The sequence below is a fragment of the Caretta caretta genome, chromosome 6 (genome assembly GCF_965140235.1).
Source record: "Caretta caretta isolate rCarCar2 chromosome 6, rCarCar1.hap1, whole genome shotgun sequence".
Taxonomy (NCBI): domain Eukaryota; kingdom Metazoa; phylum Chordata; order Testudines; family Cheloniidae; genus Caretta; species Caretta caretta.
Genome location: NC_134211.1, coordinates 44,730,828 through 44,756,086, shown reverse-complemented (window position 1 = coordinate 44,756,086; position 25,259 = coordinate 44,730,828). Strand labels below are relative to the sequence as shown.

The following is a 25,259-nucleotide window of genomic DNA, read 5'->3' as shown; positions in this document are numbered from 1 at the left end:
GGGATGCAAACAAGTTTCATCGCACCTTTTCCTCCCTTGTCTGCACTTTCATTGAAAAAAAAACGTATTTCTCGCCCTTATGATTGCAGACATTACACCTGATATACATTTTTCGGCTGAACCAATGCAATGCTGCCTGCTTTGAACTGCCCTATTCATTTCAATCAAGGTCATGCAGAAGCTACCATTTTGGAGCCATGGGATTTTACATTTTTCCAGTATGTTATGGAATGGAGCATTTTTGGAATGGAATTTGCCATTTTGCTGCAGCCAGGTGTCTGACATTGTGTATGCTATCTCCTTGCCCTCCTGGCTCCTCTTCCGCTCCAGTTTTCCTCACAAGGAGCAATTAGACTATAGTGCATGTTACCTCCACTGTTTCATAGAGAAAAGCAGCAGGGTGGTAATACCCACTGTTCTTTTCTTACAATTTTCCTTTCTTTAATGAATCCTTAGTTTTCTCTCTGGCAGTCTCAAACTAAAATATGCACTAGAATGCTTGCCAACTACTGCAGTACTGTGAAGATGTTGTTGCAGCAGCTGGCAAAATATTATAGGAGTGCAGACAGCCATTAGAGGGAATGAGCACTAAATCATTTGGAAAGCAAGTAACCATCTTTGAAAAATTCACAGAATTTCTTTCATAAACAGAAATTTATGGGTTTACAAAACTCAAAGATTGTTTTATTGTCTGGCAATACTGTAAACATGAAAACACCCCACACATCAGATTTAGTATCTTTGCGTAGCTCCATGAATAGCAAAAGCTGCCAAGCATCATAATTGGAGAAATATTGATTGCACTATGTGCCTTCGATGTTGTTAGTGCTACATGTGACGTTATTGACATGAACTGTAACCATATAGGAGTACTTGTGGCACCTCAGAGACCAACAAATTTATTTGAGCATAAGCTTTCGTGAGCTACAGCTTACTTCATCAGATGCATGCAGTGGAAAATACAGTAGGGGGATTTTATATACACAGAGAACATGAAACAATGGGTGTCACCATACACACCGTAACGAGAGTGATTAGGAAAGGTGAGCTATTACCAGCAGGAGAGAAAAAAAACCTTTTGTAGTGATAATCAAGATGGGCAGTTGACAAGAACGTGTGAGGAACAGTAGGGGAGAAAAATAAACATGGGGAAATAATTTTACTTTGTGTAATGACACATCCACTCCCAGTCTTTATTCAAGCCTAAATTAATGGTGTCCAGTTTGAAAATTAATTCCAATTCAGCAGTCTCTCGTTGGAGTCTGTTTTGACATTTTTGGATGTAATATTGCCACTTTTAGGCCTGTAATCGAGTGACCAGAGAGATTGAAGTGTTCTCCGACAGGTTTTTGAATGTTATAATTCTTGATGTCTGATTTGTGTCCATTTATTCTTTTACGTAGAGACTGTCCTGTTTGGCCAATGTACATGGTAGAGGGGCATTGTTGGCACATATCACATTGGTAGATGTGCAGGTGAACAAGCCTCTGACAGTGTGGCTGATGTGATTAGGCCCTATGATGGTGTCCCCTGACTAGATATGTGGACACAGTTGGCAACGGGCTTTGTTGCAAGGATAGGTTCCTGGGCTAGTGTTTTTGTTGTGTGGTTGCTGGTGAGTATTTGCTTCAGGCTGGGGGGCTGTCTGTAAGCAAGGACTGGCTTGTCTCCCAAGATCTGTGAGAGTGATGGGCTGTCCTTCAGGATAGGTTGTAGATCCTTGATGACGCGCTGGAGAGGTTTTAGTTGGGGGCTGAAGGTGACGGCTAGTGGTGTTCTGTTATTTTCTTTGTTGGCCCTGTCCTGTAGTAGGTGACTTCTGGGTACTCTTCTGGCTCTGTCAATCTTCACTTCAGCAGGTGGGTATTGTAGTTGTAAGAACGCTTGATAGAGATCTTGTAGGTGTTTGTCTCGGTCTGAGGGGTTGGAGCAAATATGGTTTTATCGTAGAGCTTGGCTGCAGACAATGGATCGTGTGGTGTGGTCTGGACGAAAGCTGGAGGCATGTAGGTAGGAATAGCAGTCAGTAGGTTTTTGGTATAGAGTGGTGTTTATGTGACTATCGTTTATTAGCACGGTAGTGTCCAGGAGGTGGATCTCTTGTGTGGACTGGTCCAGACTGAGGTTGATGGTGGGATGGAAATTTTTGAAATCATGGTGGAATTCCTCAAGGGCTTCTTTTCCATGGATCCAGATGATGAAGATGTCATCAATGTAGCGCAAGTAGAGTAGGGGCATTAGGGGACGAGAGCTGAGGAAGCGTTGTTCTAAATCAGCCATAAAAATGTTGCCATACTGTGGGGCCATGCGGGTACCCATAGCAGTGCCACTGCTTTGAAGGTATACATTGTCCCCAGATGTGAAATAGTTATGGATGAGACACAGTCACAAAGTTCAGCCACCAGGTTTGCTGTGACATTATCGGGGATACTGTTCCTCACAGCTTGTAGTCCATCTTTGTGTGGAATGTTGATGTAGAGGGCTTCTATATCCATAGTGGCTAGGATGGTGTTTTCAGGAAGACCACTGATGAATTGTAGTTTCCTCAGGAAGTCAGTGGTGTCTCAAAGATAGGAGTTCTGGTAGCATAGGGCCTGAAGAGAGAGTCCACATAGCCAGACAATCCTGCTGTTAGGGTGCCAATGCCTGAAACGATGGGGCATCCAGGATTTCCAGGTTTATGGATCTTGGATAGCAGATAGAATACCCCTGCTCGGGGTTCTAGGGGTGTGTCTGTGCGAATTTGCTCTTGTGCTTTTTCAGGGAGTTTCTTGAGCAGATGGTGTAGTTTCTTTTGGTAACCCTGAGTGGTGTCAGAGGGTAATGGCTTGTAGAATGTGGTGTTGGAGAGCTGCCTAGCAGCCTCCTGTTCATATTCTGACCTATTCATGATGACAACAACACCTCCTTTGTCAGCCTTTTTGGTTATGATGTCAGAGTTGTTTCTGAGGCTGTGGATGGCACTGTGTTCTGCATGGTTGAGGTTATGGGGCAAGTGGTGCTACTTTTCCACAATTTCAGCCCATGCACATCAGCGGGACCACTCTATGTAGAAGTCCAGTCTGCTGTTTCGACCTTCAGGAGGAATCCACCCAGAATCCTTCTTTTTGTAGTGTTGGTAGGAAGGTCTCTGTGGCTTAGTATGCTGTTCAGAGGTGTGTTGGAAATATTCCTTGAGTCGGAGACGTCAAAAATAGGATTCGAGGTCACCACTGAACTGTATCATGTTCATGGGGGTGGAGGGGCAGAAGGAGAGGGCCCAAGATAGGACAGGTTCTTCTGCTGGGCTAAGAGTATAGCTGGATAGATTAACAATATTGCTGGATGGGTTAAGGGAACCACTGTTGTGGCCCCTTGTGGCATGTAGAAGTTTAGATAGTTTAATGTCCTTTTTCTTTTGTACAGAAGCAAAGTGTGTGTTGTAAATGGCTTGTCTAGTTTTTGTAAAGTCCAGCCACGAGGAAGTTTGTGTGGAAGGTTGTTTTTTTATGAGAGTATTGAGTTTTGAGAGCTCATTCTTAATCTTTCCATGTTTGCTGTATAGGATGTTGATCAGGTGGTTCCGCAGTTTCTTTGAGAGTGTGTGGCACAAGCTGTCAGCATAGTCTGTTTGGTATGTAGATTGTAATGGATTTTTTACCTTCAGTCCTTTTGGTATGATGTCCATCTGTTTGCTTTGGAAAGGAAGATGATGTCTATCTGTATGAGTTTTTTCATGAAGTTGATGGATTTCCACTCCATACGGCTAAATTCAGTGCCTTGCATAATGACAGGTTTCAGAGTAGCAGCTGTGTTAGTCTGTATCCGCAAAAAGAAAAGGAGTACTCCCCCCTCCCCCACTGTTCCTCACACATTCTTCTCAACTGCTGGAAATGGCCCACCTTGATTATCACTACAAAAGGTTTTTTTCTCTCCTGCTGGTAATAAATCACCTTACCTGATTACTCTCATTACAGTGTGTATGGTAACACCCATTGTTTCATGTTCTCTGTGTATATAAAATCTCCCTCCTGTATTTTCCACTGCATGCATCTGATGAAGTGAGCTGTAGCTCATGGAAGCTTACGCTCAAATAAATGTGTTAGTCTCTAAGGTACCACAAGTCCTCCTTTTCTTTTTGCGGATACAGACTAACACGGCTGCTACTCTGTAACCGCATAGATCATTGTTGCAAACAGGGTCCTATAGCTGCACCAGGTCTTGTACACAGAAGGTCAAGTGGGATGTCTGTGGAAAGGTTGTAGTTTGCTGGTTATGATTATGCTATATGTGTGTATCATTTTTGTATTTGAAGCTATGAATAGTGGCTATGTAGTTATATCTCAAATAAGCTTATTGGAACATCTCTGGGGGTGAGATTTCATCTGTAATCAGTTTCTTAATGTATTAGGCTTAGACTTGCATGTTTTTGTTTTATTTTGCTTGGTAACTTACAGGTTGGGTCACAGAGACCCCCTTGGTACTGCCACCTGATGTGCTGAGACTACCTCTGAGCCCATTTCTCTGACAGCTTGGGACTTCAGAACCCTGCCTCGTTGAGCCAGATACGCTAGCCTGCTGCAAACACGGACCCAGGTCTGAACCACGTCTCCCAAAGCTGCAGGCTTTAATTGAAAACCACTTAGCCAGTATTCCTGTCTCTAGCATCCAGATACCCAGTTCCCAATGGGATCCAAACCCCAAATACATGTGTTTTACTCTGTATAAAGCTTATACAGGGTAAACTCATAAATTATCTGCCCTCTATAACACTGATAGAGAGATATGCACAGCTGTTTGCTCCCCCAGGTATTCGTCACTAACTCTGGGTTCAACAATAAGCAACAGTGATTTTATTAAATATAAAAAGTAGGATTTAAGTGGTTCCAAATAATAACAGATAGAACAAAGCAAGTTACCAAGCAAAATAAAACAAAAACACACAAATCTAAGCCTAATACATTAAGAAATTGATTACAGATGAAATCTCACACCCAGAGATGTTCCAATAAGCTTCTTTCACAGACTGGACTCCTTCCTAGTCTGGGTCCAGCAATCACTCACGCCCCATAGTTACTGTCCTTTGTTCCAGTTTCTTTGAGCCAGCTGAAGACAAAATGAAGGGGTTTCCAGGGCCTTTTATATTCTTTTGTGGGTGGAAACCCCTTTGCTCTCCTGGGCAAAATCACAGCAACAAGATGGAGTTTGTAGCCACCTGGACAAGTCACGTGTCCACGAATGATTCAACTTTTTGCAGGTTGACGCCATTGTTTACAAACATGTTAGTTTGAACGTTCCCAGGAAAGCTCAGATGTGGATTGGCATCTCCCAAAGTCCATTGTCAGTTAAGTGTTTCTTGATTGGGTACTTACTGAGAATAGTCCTTTCTCAAGAAGCTGACCAAATGCTTCACTGAGGCTACTTAGACTCAAACACATTGAAAACACATTCACTTAGGTGGAGGCCTGGAAACCATGTAGTCTTCTCTGCATAACTACATGCCAGCCAGATCCTAGAAACAACACACAAGTGCAACAGGACAGAGAGGATGTGTCTACAGCGATTAGGTTAAAAGAAAACTTGCTCTAACACTTCTGAGTTATAGTCTCAGCACAAATACCAATACAGTAATGTTAATCCATCTACAAGATCTGAGAGTTGGAATACTTCAAATAATTTTGTTCCCCGGTTGCACATGCTCTCAGTGGACTGCGAAACAGAATTCAAAACATGTATGAGTGGGAAGGATCCATACTGATCAAATGGTAAAAGTTGTGCAGAAGATAATCTGTAGTTTCATTCAGCTGTACTAAAGAAATACTGGCTTTTCTGAACTTTTCTAAACAGCTCTTTCCAAATATTTGCATCCATATCATGAATTCTCCAACTACCTATCACTGGAGAAAAAGGTTGCTTGGACTCTGGCAGCAGAAGATCCTATCATTTGAGGATAGCTATAGATTTAGGAAGACACCACTGCATTGGTTTACAGTTTGTTTATGCTCCAAACCTTTTTATGCTATCATAGGGCTAGAAAAAGTTTTAAGTGAAAGCTTCAATTCTGGAGCATAATTTTGTGGCAAGGAATGGACTTAATATTAAATTTCACAGCTGCAAAATACAGCAAGGTCTGGATACAGTTTAAACTCATGTTCTTTATACTTTTTAGCCGTTAAGAACCACTTACTCCTTTCTGTATCACAGGAGTTATCATAATGGCTCAAACGTGAAGTCCATCTAGGCCAGTATTCTGTTCTCTGACAGTGGCCAGCATCACATGCTTCAGAAGGTACAAGAACCCTGCAATAGGCAGATGGGGAACAATTCTAATCCCTATTAGCTAGAGATTGTTTTAAACCCAGAAAAATAAAGGTTTAATATCCCTCTCAACATCAGCTACAATTCTGAATATTCTTCTTATCCATATAAATGTTAATCTTTTTAAATCTAGCTAATTCTTGTCCTCAATGACATCCCGTGGCAATTAGTCCCTCAAACAAATTATGCCTTGTGTGAAGTTATTTCCTTGTAACCGTTTTGAATTTGACACCTTTTAATTTGTTTAGCATCCCATAGTGTATTGTCAGACTGGGAGAACAAAAGCTCCCTGTTTGCCTTCCCCGCTTCATTATATACTTATATTAGTTTTTGGCTCCACCGGTAAACAATCCCAATTGCCCGGTATGAAAGTTATTTTTCATGCTCATCATTTCTGCTGACTTTCTCTGGATCCTCTCTAGTTCTCTAATATCCTGTTTGAAATGGAGTGGCCACTACCACACACAGTATTTCAAAAGAGGCTGCAGGCCTGATTGATGTAGTGGTATATTTTCCGTATTCTCTGTCTCATTCCTTATGCATGTTAACATCTTGCTTGCTTTTTTGACAACACCTGCACATTAAGCAGAGATCATCACTGATCTGTCTAATCCCTTTCCCGAGTTGGTGGTTCCATTTTACATGTTTCTAAATTAACTAAGAGCAACAGATCAAGAACAAGGCAAATGGCTACTCTGGCTCTTGATTCCACACTTGACATTGCAGAAACTCCTTTGTGGATGTTCCAGACAAACAGCTGCTGTAGGATGACAGCATCTTTGTCCATTTCTTACGTCTTTATTTGCCTCTCTGTGACACAAAAAGAGAGGGGGCAAGGATTCCAAGTGCAATTTAATGATCAATGATGTCAATGATAAAGACCTGATCCAATCGCTAGTCAATAACAGAACTCCCTAATGACTTCAGTAAAGGAATAAATGTTTTATTCTATGACCCACTGAATAGTCATCAGCCCCCACTGAGGGCACAGTGGAGTGTCAGCAATCCAAAAAGTACAAGTAAAGAAGGATAAATCTGATCTGCTCACAGATAGGCACAGATATTTCAGGATACAGAAGGGGTGTCTAAATTGTGTGAGTGGTGACACCTCCTTTTGATCCCTCAGAGAAGGAAATGATCAGGCAGAATCTGCAATAAAATCTCCCCATTGTATTCTCCACTGCATGCATCCAATGAAGTGAGCTGTAGCTCATGAAAACTTGTGCTCAAATAAATTTGTTAGTCTCTGAGGTGCCACAAGTACTCCTTTTCTTTTTGCAGATACAGACTAACACGGCTGCTACTCTGAAACAATTCCAAACAAAATTTCCACTATTCCTCAGGGTGACTAACCCAGGTTAGCCCAGTATTGTTTTCCCCCCTTCTAATTCTCAGTATTTGTTTAATTCCTAAAATAATATAAGCACCCTCTAGTGGCCAACATGTGCAGAAATCAATCAAAATTAGTTTAGCCTGGTGGTAAAATTACTCTACTTTCAAAGAGGATGTTTGGTTTCCCCTCCAGCCAACCCCCACTCTTGAAAGTCCTCCCAACAGCTAGTTAAGCAGTATCCCCATTTTACAGATGGAGAAAACCAAGTGAGGAACTAACTAACCAAGGTCAAACAGCAATGATAACTCAGGAGTTGCCTATTCCGACCACACCTATGTCACAGACTTGGAAGGCAATAGGAGCCATAATTTGATTAAAAATAACTTCAATCAATAGATAGTAGAAATAAGAATAAATGTTCACAACATGGACATTCTTTATTACCCAAATATATTGTTCATTTAACAACTTTTTAGAAAGCAAAGTGTAATACACACTGTATTAACCATTACAACGTAGCCCATTTCTCCACACTTCTATGCACGTGATTCTCAAGATGTTTATATGACCTTCAGCATCAAGAAAATGCTACTTTCATCAATTTTAAAATTCTACATGTTAATTTTCTAAAGTTTTTGTGAATACACAGAGGCAGTTTGTTCAAATGCTAACACATTTTATATGTCTATCAAAAGAAAGGCACTTCATGCAATATAAAGCTGTACATGGATGCTTTTAGCCCTGTCATTTTCTATCTCTTTGTTGTACTGCCTTACATTTTCCATCAGGGCAGTTCATATGACTTCTTATTCCTTATGTGAAGGGCAAAACAAAAATCCCACACAAAAGGCTGATCAGACCCAGTTCAGCTGAACATAAACTAGATCAAAAGGAAAATTCAGTCAAACATGATAAAAAGAATTAGGACAATATTAGCTACTTAAAGAGTAAATTTAAAACAGATATTGATCTTATATACACTAAAACTTTTTGGTTAAAATTCCCACTGTTGTGGTCATTGGTGGATTTTCACCTGTGATGGCCCTTACGTAAGGTGCCAGTGGCCTCTTACTTCTTCCAGCTAGATGAATCTTAGGTGTTATTTTAAACATGTTTCAGGATGACAGATTCTTTAATATGTAATTGGAACTTACGACTCCTCTTGGGGTTGGAAGGCAAAGGAAAAAATAAACTCACAGGTAGTGCACTCAGTGCCATATAACATAGGAAAATACTCCAAAAATTAAAGTATACAATTACTACTGTTTAGAAATAGAATAAAATTACATCACGTAAAGCAACATCTAGATCAGTGATAATCAGACCTCCGTGGTTCAGAAGCCAAATAAGCAATCAATATTACCCATAAGAACCACAGTAGTGTGAATTCATTGTTTAACTTACTATAGATTTCTCACAGCAAAATGACTGACCAAGTATTATTTTCAACTACAGTTGATTAACAACATAGTCAAAGTCCTGATTGGTTAATAATCATACAGTTTTAATATGATAGAATCATAGAACTGGAAAGGACCTCGAGAGGTCATCTAGTCCAGTTCCCTGCACTCAAGGCAGGACTAAGTATTATCTAGACCATCCCTGACAAGTGTTTGCCTAACCGGCTCTTAAAAATCCCCAGTGATGGAGATTCCACCACCTCCATAGGCAATTTGTTCTAGTGCTTAACTACTCTGACAGTTAGGAAGTTTTTCCTAATGTCCAACCTAAACCGTACTTGCTGCAAATTAAGCCCATTGCTTCTTGTCCTATCCTTAGAGGTTAAGAACAATTTTTCTTCCTCCTCCTTTTAACAACCTTTTACGTACCTGAAAACTGTTATTGTGTCCCTTCTCAGTCGTCTCTTCTCCAGACTAAACAAACCCAATTTTTTCCAATCTTCCCTCACAGGTCATGTTTTCTAGACCTTCTATCATTTTTGTTGCTTTTCTATGGACTTTCTCCAATTTGTCCACATCTTTACTGAAATGTGGCACCCAGAACTAGACACAATACTCCAGTTGAGGTCTAATCAGGACTGAGTAGGGAGGAAGAATTACTTCTCGTGTCTTGCTTACAACACTCCTGCTAATACATCCCAGAATGTTCGCTTCTTTTTGCAACAGCGTTACACTGTTGACTCATATTTAGCTTGTGATCCACTCTGGCCCTCAGATCCCTTTCCACAGTACTCCTTCCTAGGCAGTCATTTCCCATTTTATATGTGTATAACTGATTGTTCCTTCCTAAGTGGAGTACTTCGCATTTATCCTTATTGACATTTCATCCTATTTACTTCAGACCATTTCTCCAGTTTGTCTAGATCATTTTTAATCCTATCCTCCAAAGCACTTGCAACCCCTCCCAGCTTGGTATCACCCGCAAACTTTTTGGCCCAAGGGCCACATCTGGGTGGAGAAATTGCATGCAGGGCCATGAATGTAAGGCTGGGGCAGGAATTGGGGTGCGGGAGGGAGTGTAGGGTGTGGGTGGGGTGTGTGCAAGGGGGCTCAGGGCAGGGGGTTGAGGTGCAGCAGGGGGCTCAGGGCAGGGGGTTGAGGTGCAGGAGGTGTTTGGGGTGTGGGCTCCAGCCCCGCACCGCTTACTTGGAGTGGCTCTGGGGTGGCAGCGGTGCGCACTGGGGCCAGGGCAGGCTCCCTATTTGCCTTCCCTGGCCCCACGCTGCTCCTGAAAGTGGCTGGTACCACATCCCTGTGGCCCCTGGGGGAGTGGGAGCAGAGGGCTCCGCACGCTGCCCTTGCCTGTGGGTACCTCCCCCTAAGTTCCCATTGGCTGCGGTTCCCCATTCCTGGCCAATAGGAGCTGCGGGGTGTGGTGCCTCCAGGCAAGGGCAGCTTGCAGAGCCCTCTGCCCCCTCCCCCCCAGTGGCTGCAGGGACATGGTGCCAGCTGCTTTTGGGAGCGGTGCTGGGCCTGCGGCGCCACAGGGGTGGCAATCCCGCGGGCTGGATCCAAAGCCTTGACGGGCCAGATCTGGCTGGCGGGCCGCAGTTTGCCTACCCCTGCTCTATGCCATTATCTAAATCATTGAAGAAGATATTGAACAGAACCGGACTCAATGCTGCAAAGACCTGCAGGAGATACATTAAAGAGCCACTTGCGGCTCATGAGCCTCAGTCTGAGTATCACTGATCTACATGTTGCACATGCTGCACTATTGGTAGCAACGAATTATTCCCATCCAGGATATGGTTTGAAATTCCAAGATAATTCAGTAAGACTCTGGAAAAGGTAGCAGCTTCACTTACCAAGAGATAAAGTACAGAGTGGAGATTTCGTGCCATGGTATCCTTTCCCTGTATAACAGCAAGAAGCAGGTACCAACAAGGTATGAAAATACAGGATAAAACTTGATACAACAGGGTGAGAAAGCAGAAGTAGGAGCCTGATATACATATTTACTACTTCACTAGTATGAGATGAGTTTAAGGGGAGTGGAACTAGAAGAAAGAAATTACATTAGCTATAGTTTTCAGAGTAGCAGCTGTGTTAGTCTGTATCCGTAAAAAGAACAGGAGTACTTGTGGCACCTTAGAGACTAACAGATTTATTAGAGCATTAGCTTTTGTGGGCTACAGCCCACTTCATCAGATGCATAGAATGGAACATTAGTAAGAAGATATATATAGATATACACACACATACAGATAAGTTGGAAGTTGCCATACAAACTGTGAGAGGCTAATTAGTTAAGATGAGCTATTATCAGCAGGAGAAAAAAAAAAAACGTTTGTAGTGATAAGCAAGATGACCCATTTGGACAGTTGACAAGAAGGTGTGAGGATACTTAACTTAGGGAAATAGATTCAATATGTGTAATGACCTATAGTAGATCTCAAGTTAAAACACAAACAGAAAATATTTGCTAATTATAATTCCCATTGCAAACAGTTTGGGTTTTCATCATACTGTCTGATAAGTAGGATTGTTAAATGATCAAATATGAGGTTAAGGAATAAGATTTCCACCGCAACAGAATATTTGCAAACATTTTGTAGAACAGCAAAGGAATGCTAGGATTCCTGTAATTTACCAAAAGTCTCAATGGCATTTTATTTGAATAATTTATTGTGTATTTTATTTGTGCTTTGAAATTTATGTGTATTCTGCAAAATGTCGGTAAGGCAACAAAAGAAACAGGTTTAGATGTTCAGTTTTGATTAAACAAACAAACAACCAGCAACACACCTCTGTAATAACCTCATTAAGTGGGTGATATGCAGGGGCCTGAATGTTCTGGCAGCAGAAATTCCTTGCTTTAATGGGCCACATTGGGTTGAAGATGAACTCCGTGTAACTAGAGGACTCAAGCTTCACTGAGAAGGAGCTTCTGCTCTAAATCATCTCCTATCACTATAATAAGGAAGGGTCTTTTAATTAAGGAGTTTATAGTATAGTTTCCTATTTTTATAGGTTTATAATTTGCCCATACAAATTTGCTCTCAGATTAGACTAGACTTGCTGATTTAGAACAATTTTAAGAATTCTGGCATATTCCATTTACATAGTGCTTTTAAACAATCTGAAGCAATCAAATATCTTAATGAAGGTGTCATTTTGCTGATGCACTCTTAACAGTTGCTCACAATGGGCCAGATTATGATTCCCCCCTTTATGGTCCACTGATGAGCAGTCACTCACCAAAGTAGTAACATTACCTGGTAGTCCCATCAATTAACAGATGTAGAGGGGTCATGATTTGGCCCTGTATCATCGTCATACAGCATTTCAATTGTTTTGCAAAACAGATTTACTGTTTATTTTTATGTGCAGTTAGCATCAAAGCTCAGAAGTATATTGAGGCTGTAGGTCAAAAACCTTCCACGTTCATACCTGTAACGTTCCACGTTCATACCTGTAACGTCCCACGTCTTGCTTTGTGTAATAAAATGTTTTATTTTAAAAAGTGAGCAGTTTACTGTGAAAAGTTGAGGTTAACTGCAGGAGCCAGTTGCTTTTGTGTTAGGATAATGCCCATTTTATAGTTCATGGTCAGTTTCCACATCTAGCCTTCATTTAGCAAATCCTGACCAGTAATTATTTTCCCACATAGAGATTGTGATCAAAGTCACAATTTAATAAAGACAATTAAGACAAGCAGGTTCTTCAGTAATCATCTAGGAGGGAAAGAAGAAGTCTGTTGCCCAACCCATTTGCAAAAAGGTATTTCTACTGGTATTTCCAGTTTGATGGAAAAAAACTCAACAAAAAGCTAAGCTACTGAGTATCCATTCACAGTGACGAACAAAGGATAGAAAAATGAAGTTTCCACTGCAATATAGTAACAAACATGCCACAGGGTGATTGATAAAAGATCAAATCAGCGGGCTTTATGTATGCTTTCTGGACTCTTTCCCATTGGGCATGAAATCTCCTCTGACCTCTGCACCCCTCCCCACATTGTACCTAGCATATTCCAAAGCACGAAGGGGGAAAAAAAAATAAACCACCACTGGAAGACAAGATGATAGCAAAGAATACATTTAACTGGGAATTATGAGCATCCTAAAAAGGTGAGACAAAAAAAAGTCATTTTCCCCCTTTTTGTACTCTGCAGCTACTAGAAACAAATGTCAACAGACTGTACCCACAGCAATGAACAGTTCAAACTTCTAACTTTGCAGCACAGACAAAGTTAAACTATTTTCCTCTGCACACTTTACTTTTGTAGCAATAGTGCTAATAGGGGATGGAAGCATATCCTGTTAGTGATCTACAGAATTAAGGGTACCCTTAAACCAAATAGCCCAACCATAAGTATTGGGGAATATCAGAGCTGGCAAAGACATAAGAGGAAAGAAGATTCCTAGTCAACTTGTTCTCAGTGTAAGAGAAAGTTAACTGGGAACAACTTGACTAGATGTAAGGGGCCTGATTCTGAGCTCATTTACACAGATTTTATATGGGTAACTCCTGTGGGGGGAAATCAGTCCAGGTTTACACCAGGATGTGCAAGAGCAGAACCAGGTCCCTTAGGTACTCTTTGCTAACTTACTTAAATATTATGGCATGCAATCTGATCACAAAGTTGCCTTTTCACTCCAAACAAGGTATAATCCAGTTGGCTCTGGTGTTAGTTACGGAGAAAATAAAGTTACTCCGTTTTTTTGGATTTCAGGCCATTGAATTTCCTATGAAACCTATTTAATGTCCCAGTCCTCTCCTCCCCCGGGCTAACTCTCTAGAGTCCAGTCCTCTCTTTCGAGGGGTGCCTCTATCTCCAGCAACAGGTCAGTCCAGACACTCAGCCCGCAGACTTCGAAGTCTCCATCCTGGGTCTTCAGGTTTTTCAGAGAAGCCAGGGCAGCCTCTCGGAGCGGGGCAGGTCCCCTCATGAAGCAGCTGAAGCGCTCCTGCAGCTCTTCCCAGGAGAGCTCGTCCTCACCGGGGCAGCGGCTGCTAGCCCACTGGCCACGCAGGGGATCGTAGCGCAGGCGGCTGCCCCAGCTGGTAAGGAGATGCAAGTAAGGGGTGCCCAGCTGGGGGTATCGGGCAGAAAGGGCAACCAGGAGGGAGCCCGGCAGGAGGCGGCAGAAGTCGGAGAGCCGGCCTGGGTCCCCGAGCAGCCAGGAGAGCACCGCCGCAGCCGGCCTGGCCCCCTCTCTGCCAGCGTCGTCCCCGGCCTGCTCCAGCAGCAGCGCCGCAAGCACCCGGTAGACCCTAGGACCGGGCAGCTGCTCCAGGACACTTGCCGGGCCCTGCTCCTCCTCGTCTTCCTGCAGCCGGGACAGCAGCAGCTGGGCTTCGGTCCGCAGCTGCGGCTCCAGCTCCCCAGGGCGCGTTGGGGCGGAGCTGGGAGGCGGCAGCAGCTGGACGGCGGCCCTGCGCCGGGCCAGGAGGCCGAGGCTGCAGGGCCCCGGGGTAGCCTGGCCGCTGGGCGGCAGCAGCAAGCTCCGCAAGAGGCGGTGGCAGGCGGCGGGCGGCAGCGCACGGTTGCCCAGCAGCGCTAGGCCCAGCAGCTCCGGGCAGCGCCCCAGGTGTCCGAAGCCTAGCGGCGGCCCCGGCTGCCCTCGGCGGAGCCGCTGCCCCAGGGCGGCCCGGAGCCGGGGCTGGGCGCGGAAGCGGCCGTGCAGGTGCTGGAAGTAGCGGCCCCACTGCAGGGCTCTGTCCAGGGTTGGCGGGTCCCAGTCCCGGACCTGTTCCGAGCGGGACACGGCCAGGAGCCCAGGCAGCTGCTCCACCTGCCACAACAGCGTCTCCATGGCGACGGCTCGCCCGGACCCCTGGCGCTTCCCGCCGCAAGTTTGAGCCGCGGCTCTACCTTCCGCCCGTGAGATAGCCCAATGGGAACCCGCTTGAGGTGAGCTCTGCAATCCCATTGGCTGATAGTGATGTCAGTCCCCTGCCAATTGACTTCCGCTAGATCGTGGGGGGGAGGCCTCGGGAGTCAGGGAGTGTTGCTTGATCCGGCTGGGTCAAAGCTAGGCAGAGCGGCGAGAGTGGTGCAGGCCGGGGTGACTGTTTCGGCCTATAGTGCCTGTGTGCAGCGCTGCTCGGAGCGCCCATCTCGCTAGCCAGCCTGCAGTCACACCCCCGCTTGCAGTACAGACCTGGCCTTCTCAGGCATCTTCCAACAGCCCTGCTATAAAGTGACCTGTAGTTAGAGGGACAGCTCCCTTTAACCACAGTGCAACTGCTGTGACTGCAACACCAACATAAAATATGACCACACCGTTGAAGTACAATATAAAATAATTCCCACAATTACACCAGGGGTCTAACACTAACTTTGACATATATAGATTTTACTCCGCAGCGTTTGAACCCACAGTCTTCACATCCACAGCTACACAGATTCCAGCTCTAGTGGTTAGCTCTGTAGCATTTGTTTAAGTCCCTATTTGCTATAATCTTGTGATTAAGTGTGGCTCAGCTTTCATTTTAAAAAAGTGTCTAGCTCTTACAGTTGTGGAGAAAAATGTTGAAAATGTCATCAGAATCACTAATGACTCAAAAAACAATAAGTAATAATCCCCAAATTGTTTTTAAATTATGATGAGGTTTACACAATCATGATTCTGGGCAGGCTGATTCATGATTGAGGGTTATCAATACTAATCAGAGACCTCTCCTTTTCACCTATAGGAATAAATAGAGAAATGGCACTCACACTCATGCTGCTACCCACTATGTCTCTCCAGGGTTGGGCTGGACCACAATACACACATTGCAAGTGGGTTCCACGACTGTGATACTGCAGTGGAATGTCAGGCATCAGGTTGGTTTCTATTCCTGGTTCTGGTACCAGGTTATGGTCTAGCGGTTACAATCAGCATATCCAAATGTAGCAATTCTCCTATTTGAGTTATCTGTGGGGACAGAGCCCTCACCCTTAGTAAAAAGCATAAGCCTGTACTACTTGAGCTGAAGAGCCAGATGTATTAGCATGCAAGCAGCAGCTGTCATAAATGTCTATATAGGTAGTTCTCAAACTTTTGTAGTGGTGACCCCTTTCACATAGCAATCCTCTGAGTGTGACACCCCCTTATAAATTAAAAACACTTTTTAGTATATTTAACACCATTATAAATGCTGGATGCAAAGTGGGATTTGAGGTGGAGGCTGACAGCTCACAACCCCCCATGTAATAACCTCATGACCCCTTGAGGGGTCCCAACCCCCAGTTTGAGAACTCTTGGTCTATATGTTGTCTAGCCAGTAGAGGATGATCCAGAGTCACTCTATTAGTATGGGTTACAGTAGCACTTAATTTGGCATGTTACTTCTGAAAGACTGGCAAAGTGGATGAGAGTTGGCTGGAAATTTATCACATGCTCATGAAACCACCTACAGCAGGGGTCAAAATTGTGAGAGTTCACAGCACTGTTTGTCCAATTCCAAGCCCCCACTCATCCACATGGCATATGCTTACTTCCATGTCTCCTGGTGCTAGGACCAGCTCCCACTGTTATTTGCATAATTTATCTTTAGTAATTCTTCTTTAGGTCAAGTGGCAGAGGCCTATGCTTTTGCATTAGAATCATCAATTTTATCTTCATTGCTGCTATGAAGCTCCAAATGATAGCAGAGCACTAGTGTAGAACTTCTCAGCTTGAGGGCCGCATATATCACTGAAGGAAGGTCAATGCTCTGTGGCAAGTTTTCTGCCTTGTTCTCTTCCCTTTATATCACCTGAGTGGTGCAAAGGGAGCAGAAAGCACCTGGAAGTTCCCAGCAGGCCTACAGATAGCATAGCAAGCTCTGACTCCTCCTGGAAGCTGCACGCACAAAGGGATATGTTGGGAGGAGAAAGGGGAAGCAGCTGGAGTGTACTACATTTTGATTGTCCCTAGACAGTGTTTGGTCCCTAAGAGACTGTTTACAGTGGTGCAAATTAGAACATTTCCACAAGCTGCTCTAACACAGACTGAAGCAGAGAATTGGGGATGGTTGTTGGTTCTCAGTTTCCTCCTGTTTTTCCCCTCTCCTAGGCTACCTTAAATAGTTCTGTACAAAAGAGGAGCCATCCTTTCCTGAGTACTGCTCTAGACTCACTCAGAGCCAGTGAAGCTCCTGTCCTCACTAGGCCCCCCACTGCCAGAGCTATTCTCTCCTCCCTCCCCTGACGTAAAGAACAGAGGGCAGATGCTCATCATCACTGCCAACTCAGAACTATTCTTGGAACTGATGAGGAAGATAGTTGGGTTTTAGTGCCCCTAACCTCTTCCCCCTCTAATGCGCTGACTTAAAAAATAAATAAAGAAGGTTCTTATTTGTGTGTTTAACAGTGAGGGTACTTACCCCCTGGAACAACCTATGAAAGGATGGAGTGGATTGCCCATCAGTAGGCATCTTTAAAATCAAGACTGAGGTCTTTCTAAAAGATATGGACCCAATGGGGGTATTCCTGGGTGAAGTTTTATGGCCTGTGTTAGCCAAAGGATCAGGCTAGGTAGTTGGAATGAGTCCTTCAATCCTAAAAAAAAACAAAACACAAAACCACATCCACAACACACCCTCTGAAAGCACTGGAGTTTAAAAGTCTTAGAATAGACTTTCAGTTCAGAATTAACTGCATATTTTCTCCTGAGGGCCACAGGTCCCTAGATTTCTACAATACTATTGTAATGAATTTGTTGCTGAGTGGACTCACTGTTGGCATATGCCCTTCTGGCTGGGCATGGCCTAGCAGACTCTCCTCAGCAAGCACCCTGCCAACAGCTGCTCTAGCTCTCTAAGGGTCTACCTCAGGGGTGGCCAACCTGAGCCTGCGAAGGAGCCAGAATTTACCAATGTACATTGCCAAAGAGCCACAGTAATACATCAGCAGCCCTGCATCCCCAGTGCCTCCCACCCACTGGCAGCCCTGCCAATCAATGCCTTCCCCTCCCTCCCCACACCTCTTGATCAGCTATTTTGTGGTGTGCGGGAGGGAGGAGCGAGGCCACAGCAGGCTCAGGGGAAGGGGCAGGAAGGGGAGGAGTAGGGGCCAGGCCTGTGGCAGAACCAGGGGTTGATTAGTGAGCACCCCCTGGCCTATTGGAAAGTTGGTGCCTGTAGCTCCAGTCCCGGAGCCAGTGCCTGCACAAGGAACCGCATATTAACTTCTGAAGAGCTGTATGTGGCTCTAGAGGCACAGGTTGGCCACCCCGGTCTACCTCCTCTCATGACTCACCCTCCAGCCAGCTCACATTTAGTCTTACTCCTTCTAAGGTAAGCTAAGGATCCACTAAACTAAACTCAGACATAACTGTTTGCTCCGACCCAGGCTCTGCAGCATTGTTCTCTCACTGTTCAGCAGAGCAACACCTCCTAGAACTTTCTCCCTGGAGGAGAAGCTTTGCACTCAGTATTCCTTCTCCCTCTTCTCATAGTGTTTCCAGTGATCCAGAAGGGGAATACAGGCATGTTCACCCACTCCTGTCCATCTGGGGTACCATTCAGGGACTTTGTGGATAAGCGTCTAAGATCTGCTCCTTCAGAGGCCTCACTATCTCCCTCAACTTCTTCCTACCTTGGCCTTCCTTTAGGCAGTCTTGTTCTCCCTCCCTAGGACTTTTTTTCTATTCTCTAGGATTCAAAGAAGGATTACTCCCTACAGGCCTTTTTATATCTGGGCTTCTTCCCTTTATGTTCACCACCCAGATCATCCCTCAGCTGGACTCATCTTCAGTTGGGCCTAGCTCACCCTTCAGGTGCAACCATGTACACTAATTGTTCCCTCTCTCCAATTAACTATTTCATTACATATGTGCGGTACACACCCACCACAATTGATATTAATGTTAATAATAGTTTGTTTACATATCATCTTTTATTCCAAAAGATTGAAAAGCATATTATACTTCATTCACTGCTGAAATGCAGTCATTTCGCAGGTAGAATGTGTCAACCATTCAACAGCACACAGCGACAAATGCAACACAACAGTTTAAGATATGAAGTGGGGAATACTGCATTCAGGTGAAACTACAGATGGAAGTTTTGGTAGTCAGAAAACAGTTAGTATTAACACAGTCTCTCTTGCAATAGGTGTTATGGTCTCTAAAGTGAGCAATTTCACTAAGTTTTAGCTCCATGTATATTTTAATGAAGGATTTATTTTGGAGGTTTGTCTGCACCACAGCAGAAATAAATGAGAAAGTTCCCTTCAGGAATTTCTCATAGGAAATCTTTGAGGGTTTCTGATCTTAGTCTTATTGGATGAAATGTACATGTTTATATAACATAAATGTGCCTATAAATTTCACTTGAAAGAAATCAAATAATCACATTTGCAGCACCAGGAACCTAACAAAAACAGGCTGTGAACATATGACTGCATTGGACAAAGCCCTAAGAAATCTAGAACATTCCTGCATGTAAAGGGAAATGGATGGGATTTCTAACAGGCCTCTACAGAGCTGATTGAAAAATGGAATTTCCAGCCTATGCAAAATTCTGGTATTTTAACATTTGATTTTGTCCCAAACTGGGATCAAAAGTCAAAATATTGACATTTTTAATTGAAATGAAACATTTTGACATTCCTGAAATGAAATGTTTTGTTTCAGTTTGTTGATCCAAAACTACACTTTTTTTCCTGTTGGGTTTTTTGTGTCCTGTTTTTTAACTCTGTGTCTGCCTGAGGTGTCATGGTGTTTCATGAGATTCCAGTTACTAATTCCACCACAGGAAAGACTCCGATGATGCAACATGGTAGATCAAACCCAGGGAGAGACTGTGGTGCATTATGGGAGATGCAGTCTGTTTGGATTTCACTAATATCAGGTGAGCACCAAGAAGAGCCCCCAAAACAATCAGTAGATATTTAGCCGCTCCACATGCTCTCCTCTGATGTTGTAAATTGAACTTGAAATCTGAATTATCAAAGCTAAGATAATTGTACTCCAAGAGATACCTGAACTTCTCTTGTAGAAGCACAGGCTTCTTAGGCAAAGTTAGATGAAATGACAGTACTAGTACATTGCCATGTTAATTTCATGAGAGGATGCTGACCATCAAGGCAACAAAGAGGTGTCTTAGCTTGTTAGTTAGTATCCATGTATGGGCATTAATTTACAACAGGCCAGTTTGATAAAATTTGTTTTTACATCATGGAAAATCTATGGGGTTTGGGGCTCATGTTGGTTTTCTAATAAAAATGGGTGACAGGTGCCCCCAAGCCAGCTCTTTTTCCTGGTTGCCATATCTCCTCAGAACCTCTAAAAGAACCTCACAGCACAAACCCTAAAGCCGCTAAAACTTTCTTGCACACCTGCTGTGGTAAGCACCTGTAACCTGAACCTCCTCCCAACTTCCAAACCCTTCTTTTGCACTAGTAGCAAGTACAGCTGACTTGCCCCATCTCTCTAACCAAAACTCCAGCACTTTTCCTGACTATGAACTCTGAATCTCAACATGCCAACCTCCACCTCACACAAGTCCCTCCCAACCTGAACTGTTGATCCCAGATGCCAAATTCTCCCCCCAGGTTTGTAATAAGCTATTGTTATTTATTTTTGTTGCAGAGGCACCTAGATGCCCCCTCCCTTATGCTAGGCACTGTACATATACACAGAATGAAAAGACAGAACCTGATCCAAAGAGCTTGCAATCCAAGACTGAAGATAACAAATACAACAGATGAGAAGAGCACAAGGTAACACTGAGACAAGTTATGATTTGTGTAATAAGCAGTGAGCCCAGCATGACAGCTACCTAACCATAAATTCTCTTTTCCACACTCTCCACTCAGAAAACTACCTTAATCTCCCATACCCTGGTGCTAATATTATAAAAAGCATCCAGGTTTATCATTTTAGTGCCTGGCTGCCCTAGCAGTATCTTTTGAGGCCTTCCAGTATAAGTCTGAAGGCCACTGATCAGCCTGATATATTGGCGTGATTCAATAATCAAATGCAGTGCAGCAGATGAAGAATTTTCTTTGGGTCAAGAAGAGCATAAGCTGCTTCTTGTCAAACTGGCTATCTTTTCCATGTATACATATTTTTTCCTGGAGGACTTTTAGAGTTGGAAGCCTCCTTTCTATGGTTTGGCAGCTTCAGTATTTGTCAGCATTCTGGATATGGTTACATTTCATGTTGTGTAAAACCTGTATAGGCTCAATACTTTGTTTAGGGAGAACAGGGAGCCACAAGGATATCCAAAAGAAAATCATCCGGATATAGTACATGAGCTCTCTCTCTCTCTCTTTTTTTGGAGGGGAAAAGCGTGGTAGTAGCATTTCTTAAGCATTCCAAAGAACTTATTATCTCAATGCCCAGCCTTAAAAATACCTTTCACTATAATACCCTTATCCCCACTACCTAGATTTACAACAAAGGGTCAGATTCTCAGGTGGTGTAAATCAGCATAATTTCATTGATTTAATTGGAGCTATGTCTGTTTGCACCACTTGGGAATATGGTTTCAAATCTGTTTTCTTTAAAGAAAAAAGCAGTATCATCTGGTTTAATATAACATCTGTTTGTGATATTGTGACTCATTAGTTGTATCTACAAGTTTCTTTACGGATGTGTGTGTCTATAAGCTGTTTTTCCTGTTTGTTTTCTTTCACGTGGATGTTATGTATATATTAGATCTGATATATTTGCCCATTTTTAGCGCCTAATTAAAAAGAGAGAGAGAGAGGTGTCAGATCCAGGCACGTTTTGGGTGCTCCACTGCATGTCTATGTGTACATTTGATGTAAATGCCTGCCCATAAGTGGGTTGTTTTAGTTCTTATGTTAAATGTTCATGCAAAAGCAGGCAGGATGGAGAATAGGCAAGACAGACATCCAGGCTTTTTATTTTTTTAAATAAAGATCCTTAATGTATTTTTGAAGTCAGATTTTAAACAGGAACAATCATCTGTGAGAGTGTTCAGCAGCCATAGTGTTAAACAGTATTCAAGAGAAAAGTTTCTCCTCTATAGTGGCTTTTGATAGATAGGATGTAGGGCCCTCCAGAGAGTAGTTGAATGAGAAGATGCTGTTGATTAAAGAACCAGAGGAGAAACAAGCCAACCAAACCCAGTTTTCAGTGACCCATACCAGCATGGTTTCACAACTCCTATATTTTGCTTGAGTTCCTGTTAATGCTTTGTCTGAACCTGAAATTCAAGCAAAAGATTCATATGAAACCTTGTGAAACTCATAAATTTCATCCCTTTTGTTATGAAGCCAATAAAACTCCTCAGGCGAGACTGGTCAATTTGCAGCAAAACTGATCAAATGTGCCAGAGATCTATAATCTGTTGTTCAATTCTGTTTCCTCTCAGTAGTCACATTTACTGTAAAGTGGGCATAATTTTTCCTCTAAAAATAAAAAAGGAGGTATACTCTATATGCCCACATACGTAGCACTACAAAATGGGAAAGGGTTGCTGCAAAAGATTTGCATTTCCAAACACAAGCTATCTGGGGGAGACAGTGTCATGTTACCTGTTACTGTTTGCTCAAAATTTCTAAAAACTTCTGGCCACTTGGCAAATTACTAAGTTGCCAATAGTGTGTGGTCATCCTTCCGGGTGATAAGTGGACAGTTATTTATGGACCTTGCACATGTCTCAGCCAATTAGATTTTGGCTATGAAGAGATTAAAACATCCCTCTGCCAGACATCAAACATGAATTGTTTACTATTGTATTAAAGACAGACAAAATCAAAAGTCAGATTGGAACATCCTTGATATTTAGAGATATCTGGTTCTATGATCTAACTTTCTGGTCAGCCCCCTCTCTGAATAGTGGGCCAAACTAAAACTCTCATCTTTTGAGAAGTTTAGCTTAGTATCCAAGCTTTGTTGCTTGGGCTCATCTGTAATTCTGATGTTATCAGTCATGTCTGTAATATCACATTTGTGACATAGAGCTCAATTCATCCATGCTGGAGATGCAGTCAGTGCATCTGAGGGGTTGTGGGTAAAGGTGGCTTTACACCACCTCTTTTGTTCTACTGAGCCTGGGGATGGTCAGCTTAGCTCCTGTTGCAACTTACAGATACCTCAGGCCTAAGTAATGCCAGCTTGTAACAACTCCTGAAGAACAGTTACACCAGACAGAGATAGCTGGAGTACAGTATGCAGTGGCTATGCATGCCTCTAGCAAGCCTCCTGTTCCAGGTGATGGTTCCCTCATGCCAGGAAAATCCTCAGTTGCTCATTTAGGGCAGTATTGCAACAAGGTCTGGCATATGGTGTGCGTGAGAAAACTCCAGATAACTTTTACAGCATTTTAGGCCACATTTATTCCAGGTGCCCAAATTGAGACACGTTAAAGAGACCCTGGTTTTCAGAGGGTAAATGATCAGCACTTTCTGAAAACAAATGTCCCAATAAGGTATTTCAAGTTGGATACCAAATTGAGCCATGCAAAATCACTAGTCACTCTTGAAAATCTTGATTTTAAATGGTGGGGCTGTTGTATGTAAATGTAGTCAAGTGTGCCAGCATCTCACAGCTTTACTTTTGAACAATGAATTGTTCTGAGTGGTTTTAAAGTGAAATTGTACAGTTAAGAAAAACACCAATAAAAGTTTTCTCCAACTGGTAAGTTTTCATGTGTTTCAGTGACAAATGAAACTTTATCATTCACAAGGGTATAGGAAAGTTTTAAAAAGACATTTTTCATGTTGGAGCCCATTATATTTTTAATGTGTATAAAATTCAATGCAGGATAACTGGGCATAAATCTATTTCTATATCTGTCTGGATTCTAATAACACAAGCCATGCAAGTATCAATCTCGTGGTTGCCCTGATATCTCAGAACTTCTCATTGTCTGGATGGGCTAATATCTGAGTTACCTATTCAGTATATATCCATGTGCACTATGTATACACACACACTGGATTGAGATTTATTTTTTGTGCAATAAGTTTCTCAGTGTCTGTTGTTTCCATTTTCATGTCTCCAAAGCTTTTATGTGAATTCTTCCAGCACGTTTCTCATTATTCTCTCAACCTTTCCTCTGCTAGATGGCTGGGGTTTCCAGACATATAACCTGAAATGTCCTGGGAGAATTTACATAAAAACAATAAAGCCAAGGAAATGGAAACCACAGGATATATACTTTTTTCAATCTTTGCTAAGAAGATCATTGGTTCATATTTACAAAGGAATTCAATTTTCCATTGTGAAGCCAATGTGGGGGGAAAGGGATGGCAGAAATCATTAGGGCTGGCATTTGTCTCATTACTTAAGTGAGTATTCTGATGGTGAGGGTTGTATGCTAATCTCATTAATGATTAAAGAGTTTCACATGCATTATTTGCAGCACATTAAGAAGAATGTACTGTGAAAAATCATATGAATGGTTGGCTCAGGCAATATTAATACATAGACCAACCCTACTTTCCAAACTATCCCCCCCACCCCTGTTTAAGGAAAGTTTATGGGTGGGTTTTTGTTTCGGTCATTTGCTAAATATAGTGGAGTGGTGTTTTTCTACTCTCTAAATTTAACATCTTCTGAAGTCAAATAGATTTAAAACTGATACAATTGTGCAGGGAATTAGTAATGTGATATAGAGACTCTAGGTTTCCAGTTTGAGTTGAGAACAGATTGGTAATAACCAAAAGTTGTTATTGTCCTATTGTTGTGTCTTCATGTTTACAAAATTACTCTGGTGGACTTTGATACTTAAGGGACAGGTGTTCACATCACAGAAACCACCACCGTACTGGCACTTCTCAGATTGTGGAAGTTTTGTTTCTCTTTTTGCGTATATTACTTGGTTTGATTTTTGTTGATAAGGATTCTCTCTCTGGCTGAAAGACCTGACTGTCTCTGGGGGCGTTTTGTTTCTACTCAGGCTTACAGGCCCTTTCCATTTAGAGTTTTTACAAAGTTTTGGTTTGGGGAGGGGTTTAGAAGATAGATTCAGGCCCTATCAGAAAACTCTAATGCTCAAATTACATGGTGTGCGTTATTTCTAGACAATTTTTTCTGCTAATATGCAAGATAGGGGTGTCTTCTTTCTCACCTGTTTGTTTCATTGGCTATTGAGGCACTCTCTCAGGTAATTTGAATTAACCAAGCTACTATGGGTATGTCTGCACTGAAGTTGGGAGTGAGCCTCCCAGCCAGGATAGACAGACTTGTACTAGCAGGGCTTGAGCTAGCATGCTAACAATAGCCATGTAGACATTGCAGCTTCAGCTGCACCTTTGGCCTTCAGGCCTAAAG

At 42.8% G+C, this 25,259-nt stretch overlaps 2 protein-coding genes across 2 annotated transcripts in view; one reads left to right on the top strand and one right to left on the bottom strand.

Moving 5' to 3' along the window:
• Positions 1–11,181: 11,181 nt before the first annotated feature.
• Positions 11,182–14,852, bottom strand: FANCF (FA complementation group F). Its single transcript, XM_048852147.2, has one exon. It carries the CDS (start codon positions 14,850–14,852, stop codon positions 13,824–13,826), a length of 1,029 nt encoding a protein of 342 aa, XP_048708104.2. The 3' UTR covers positions 11,182–13,823.
• A 13-nt stretch (positions 14,853–14,865) lies between these two features.
• GAS2 (growth arrest specific 2) overlaps positions 14,866–25,259 on the top strand; it is a 156,704-nt gene continuing 146,310 nt past the window's right edge. The window contains exons 1-4 of the mRNA XM_075129457.1: positions 14,866–14,950; positions 15,736–15,868; positions 19,720–19,860; positions 20,601–20,731. The gene's annotated coding sequence lies outside the window, so the exon portion shown is untranslated. The remainder of the gene's footprint in view (positions 14,951–15,735; positions 15,869–19,719; positions 19,861–20,600; positions 20,732–25,259) is intronic.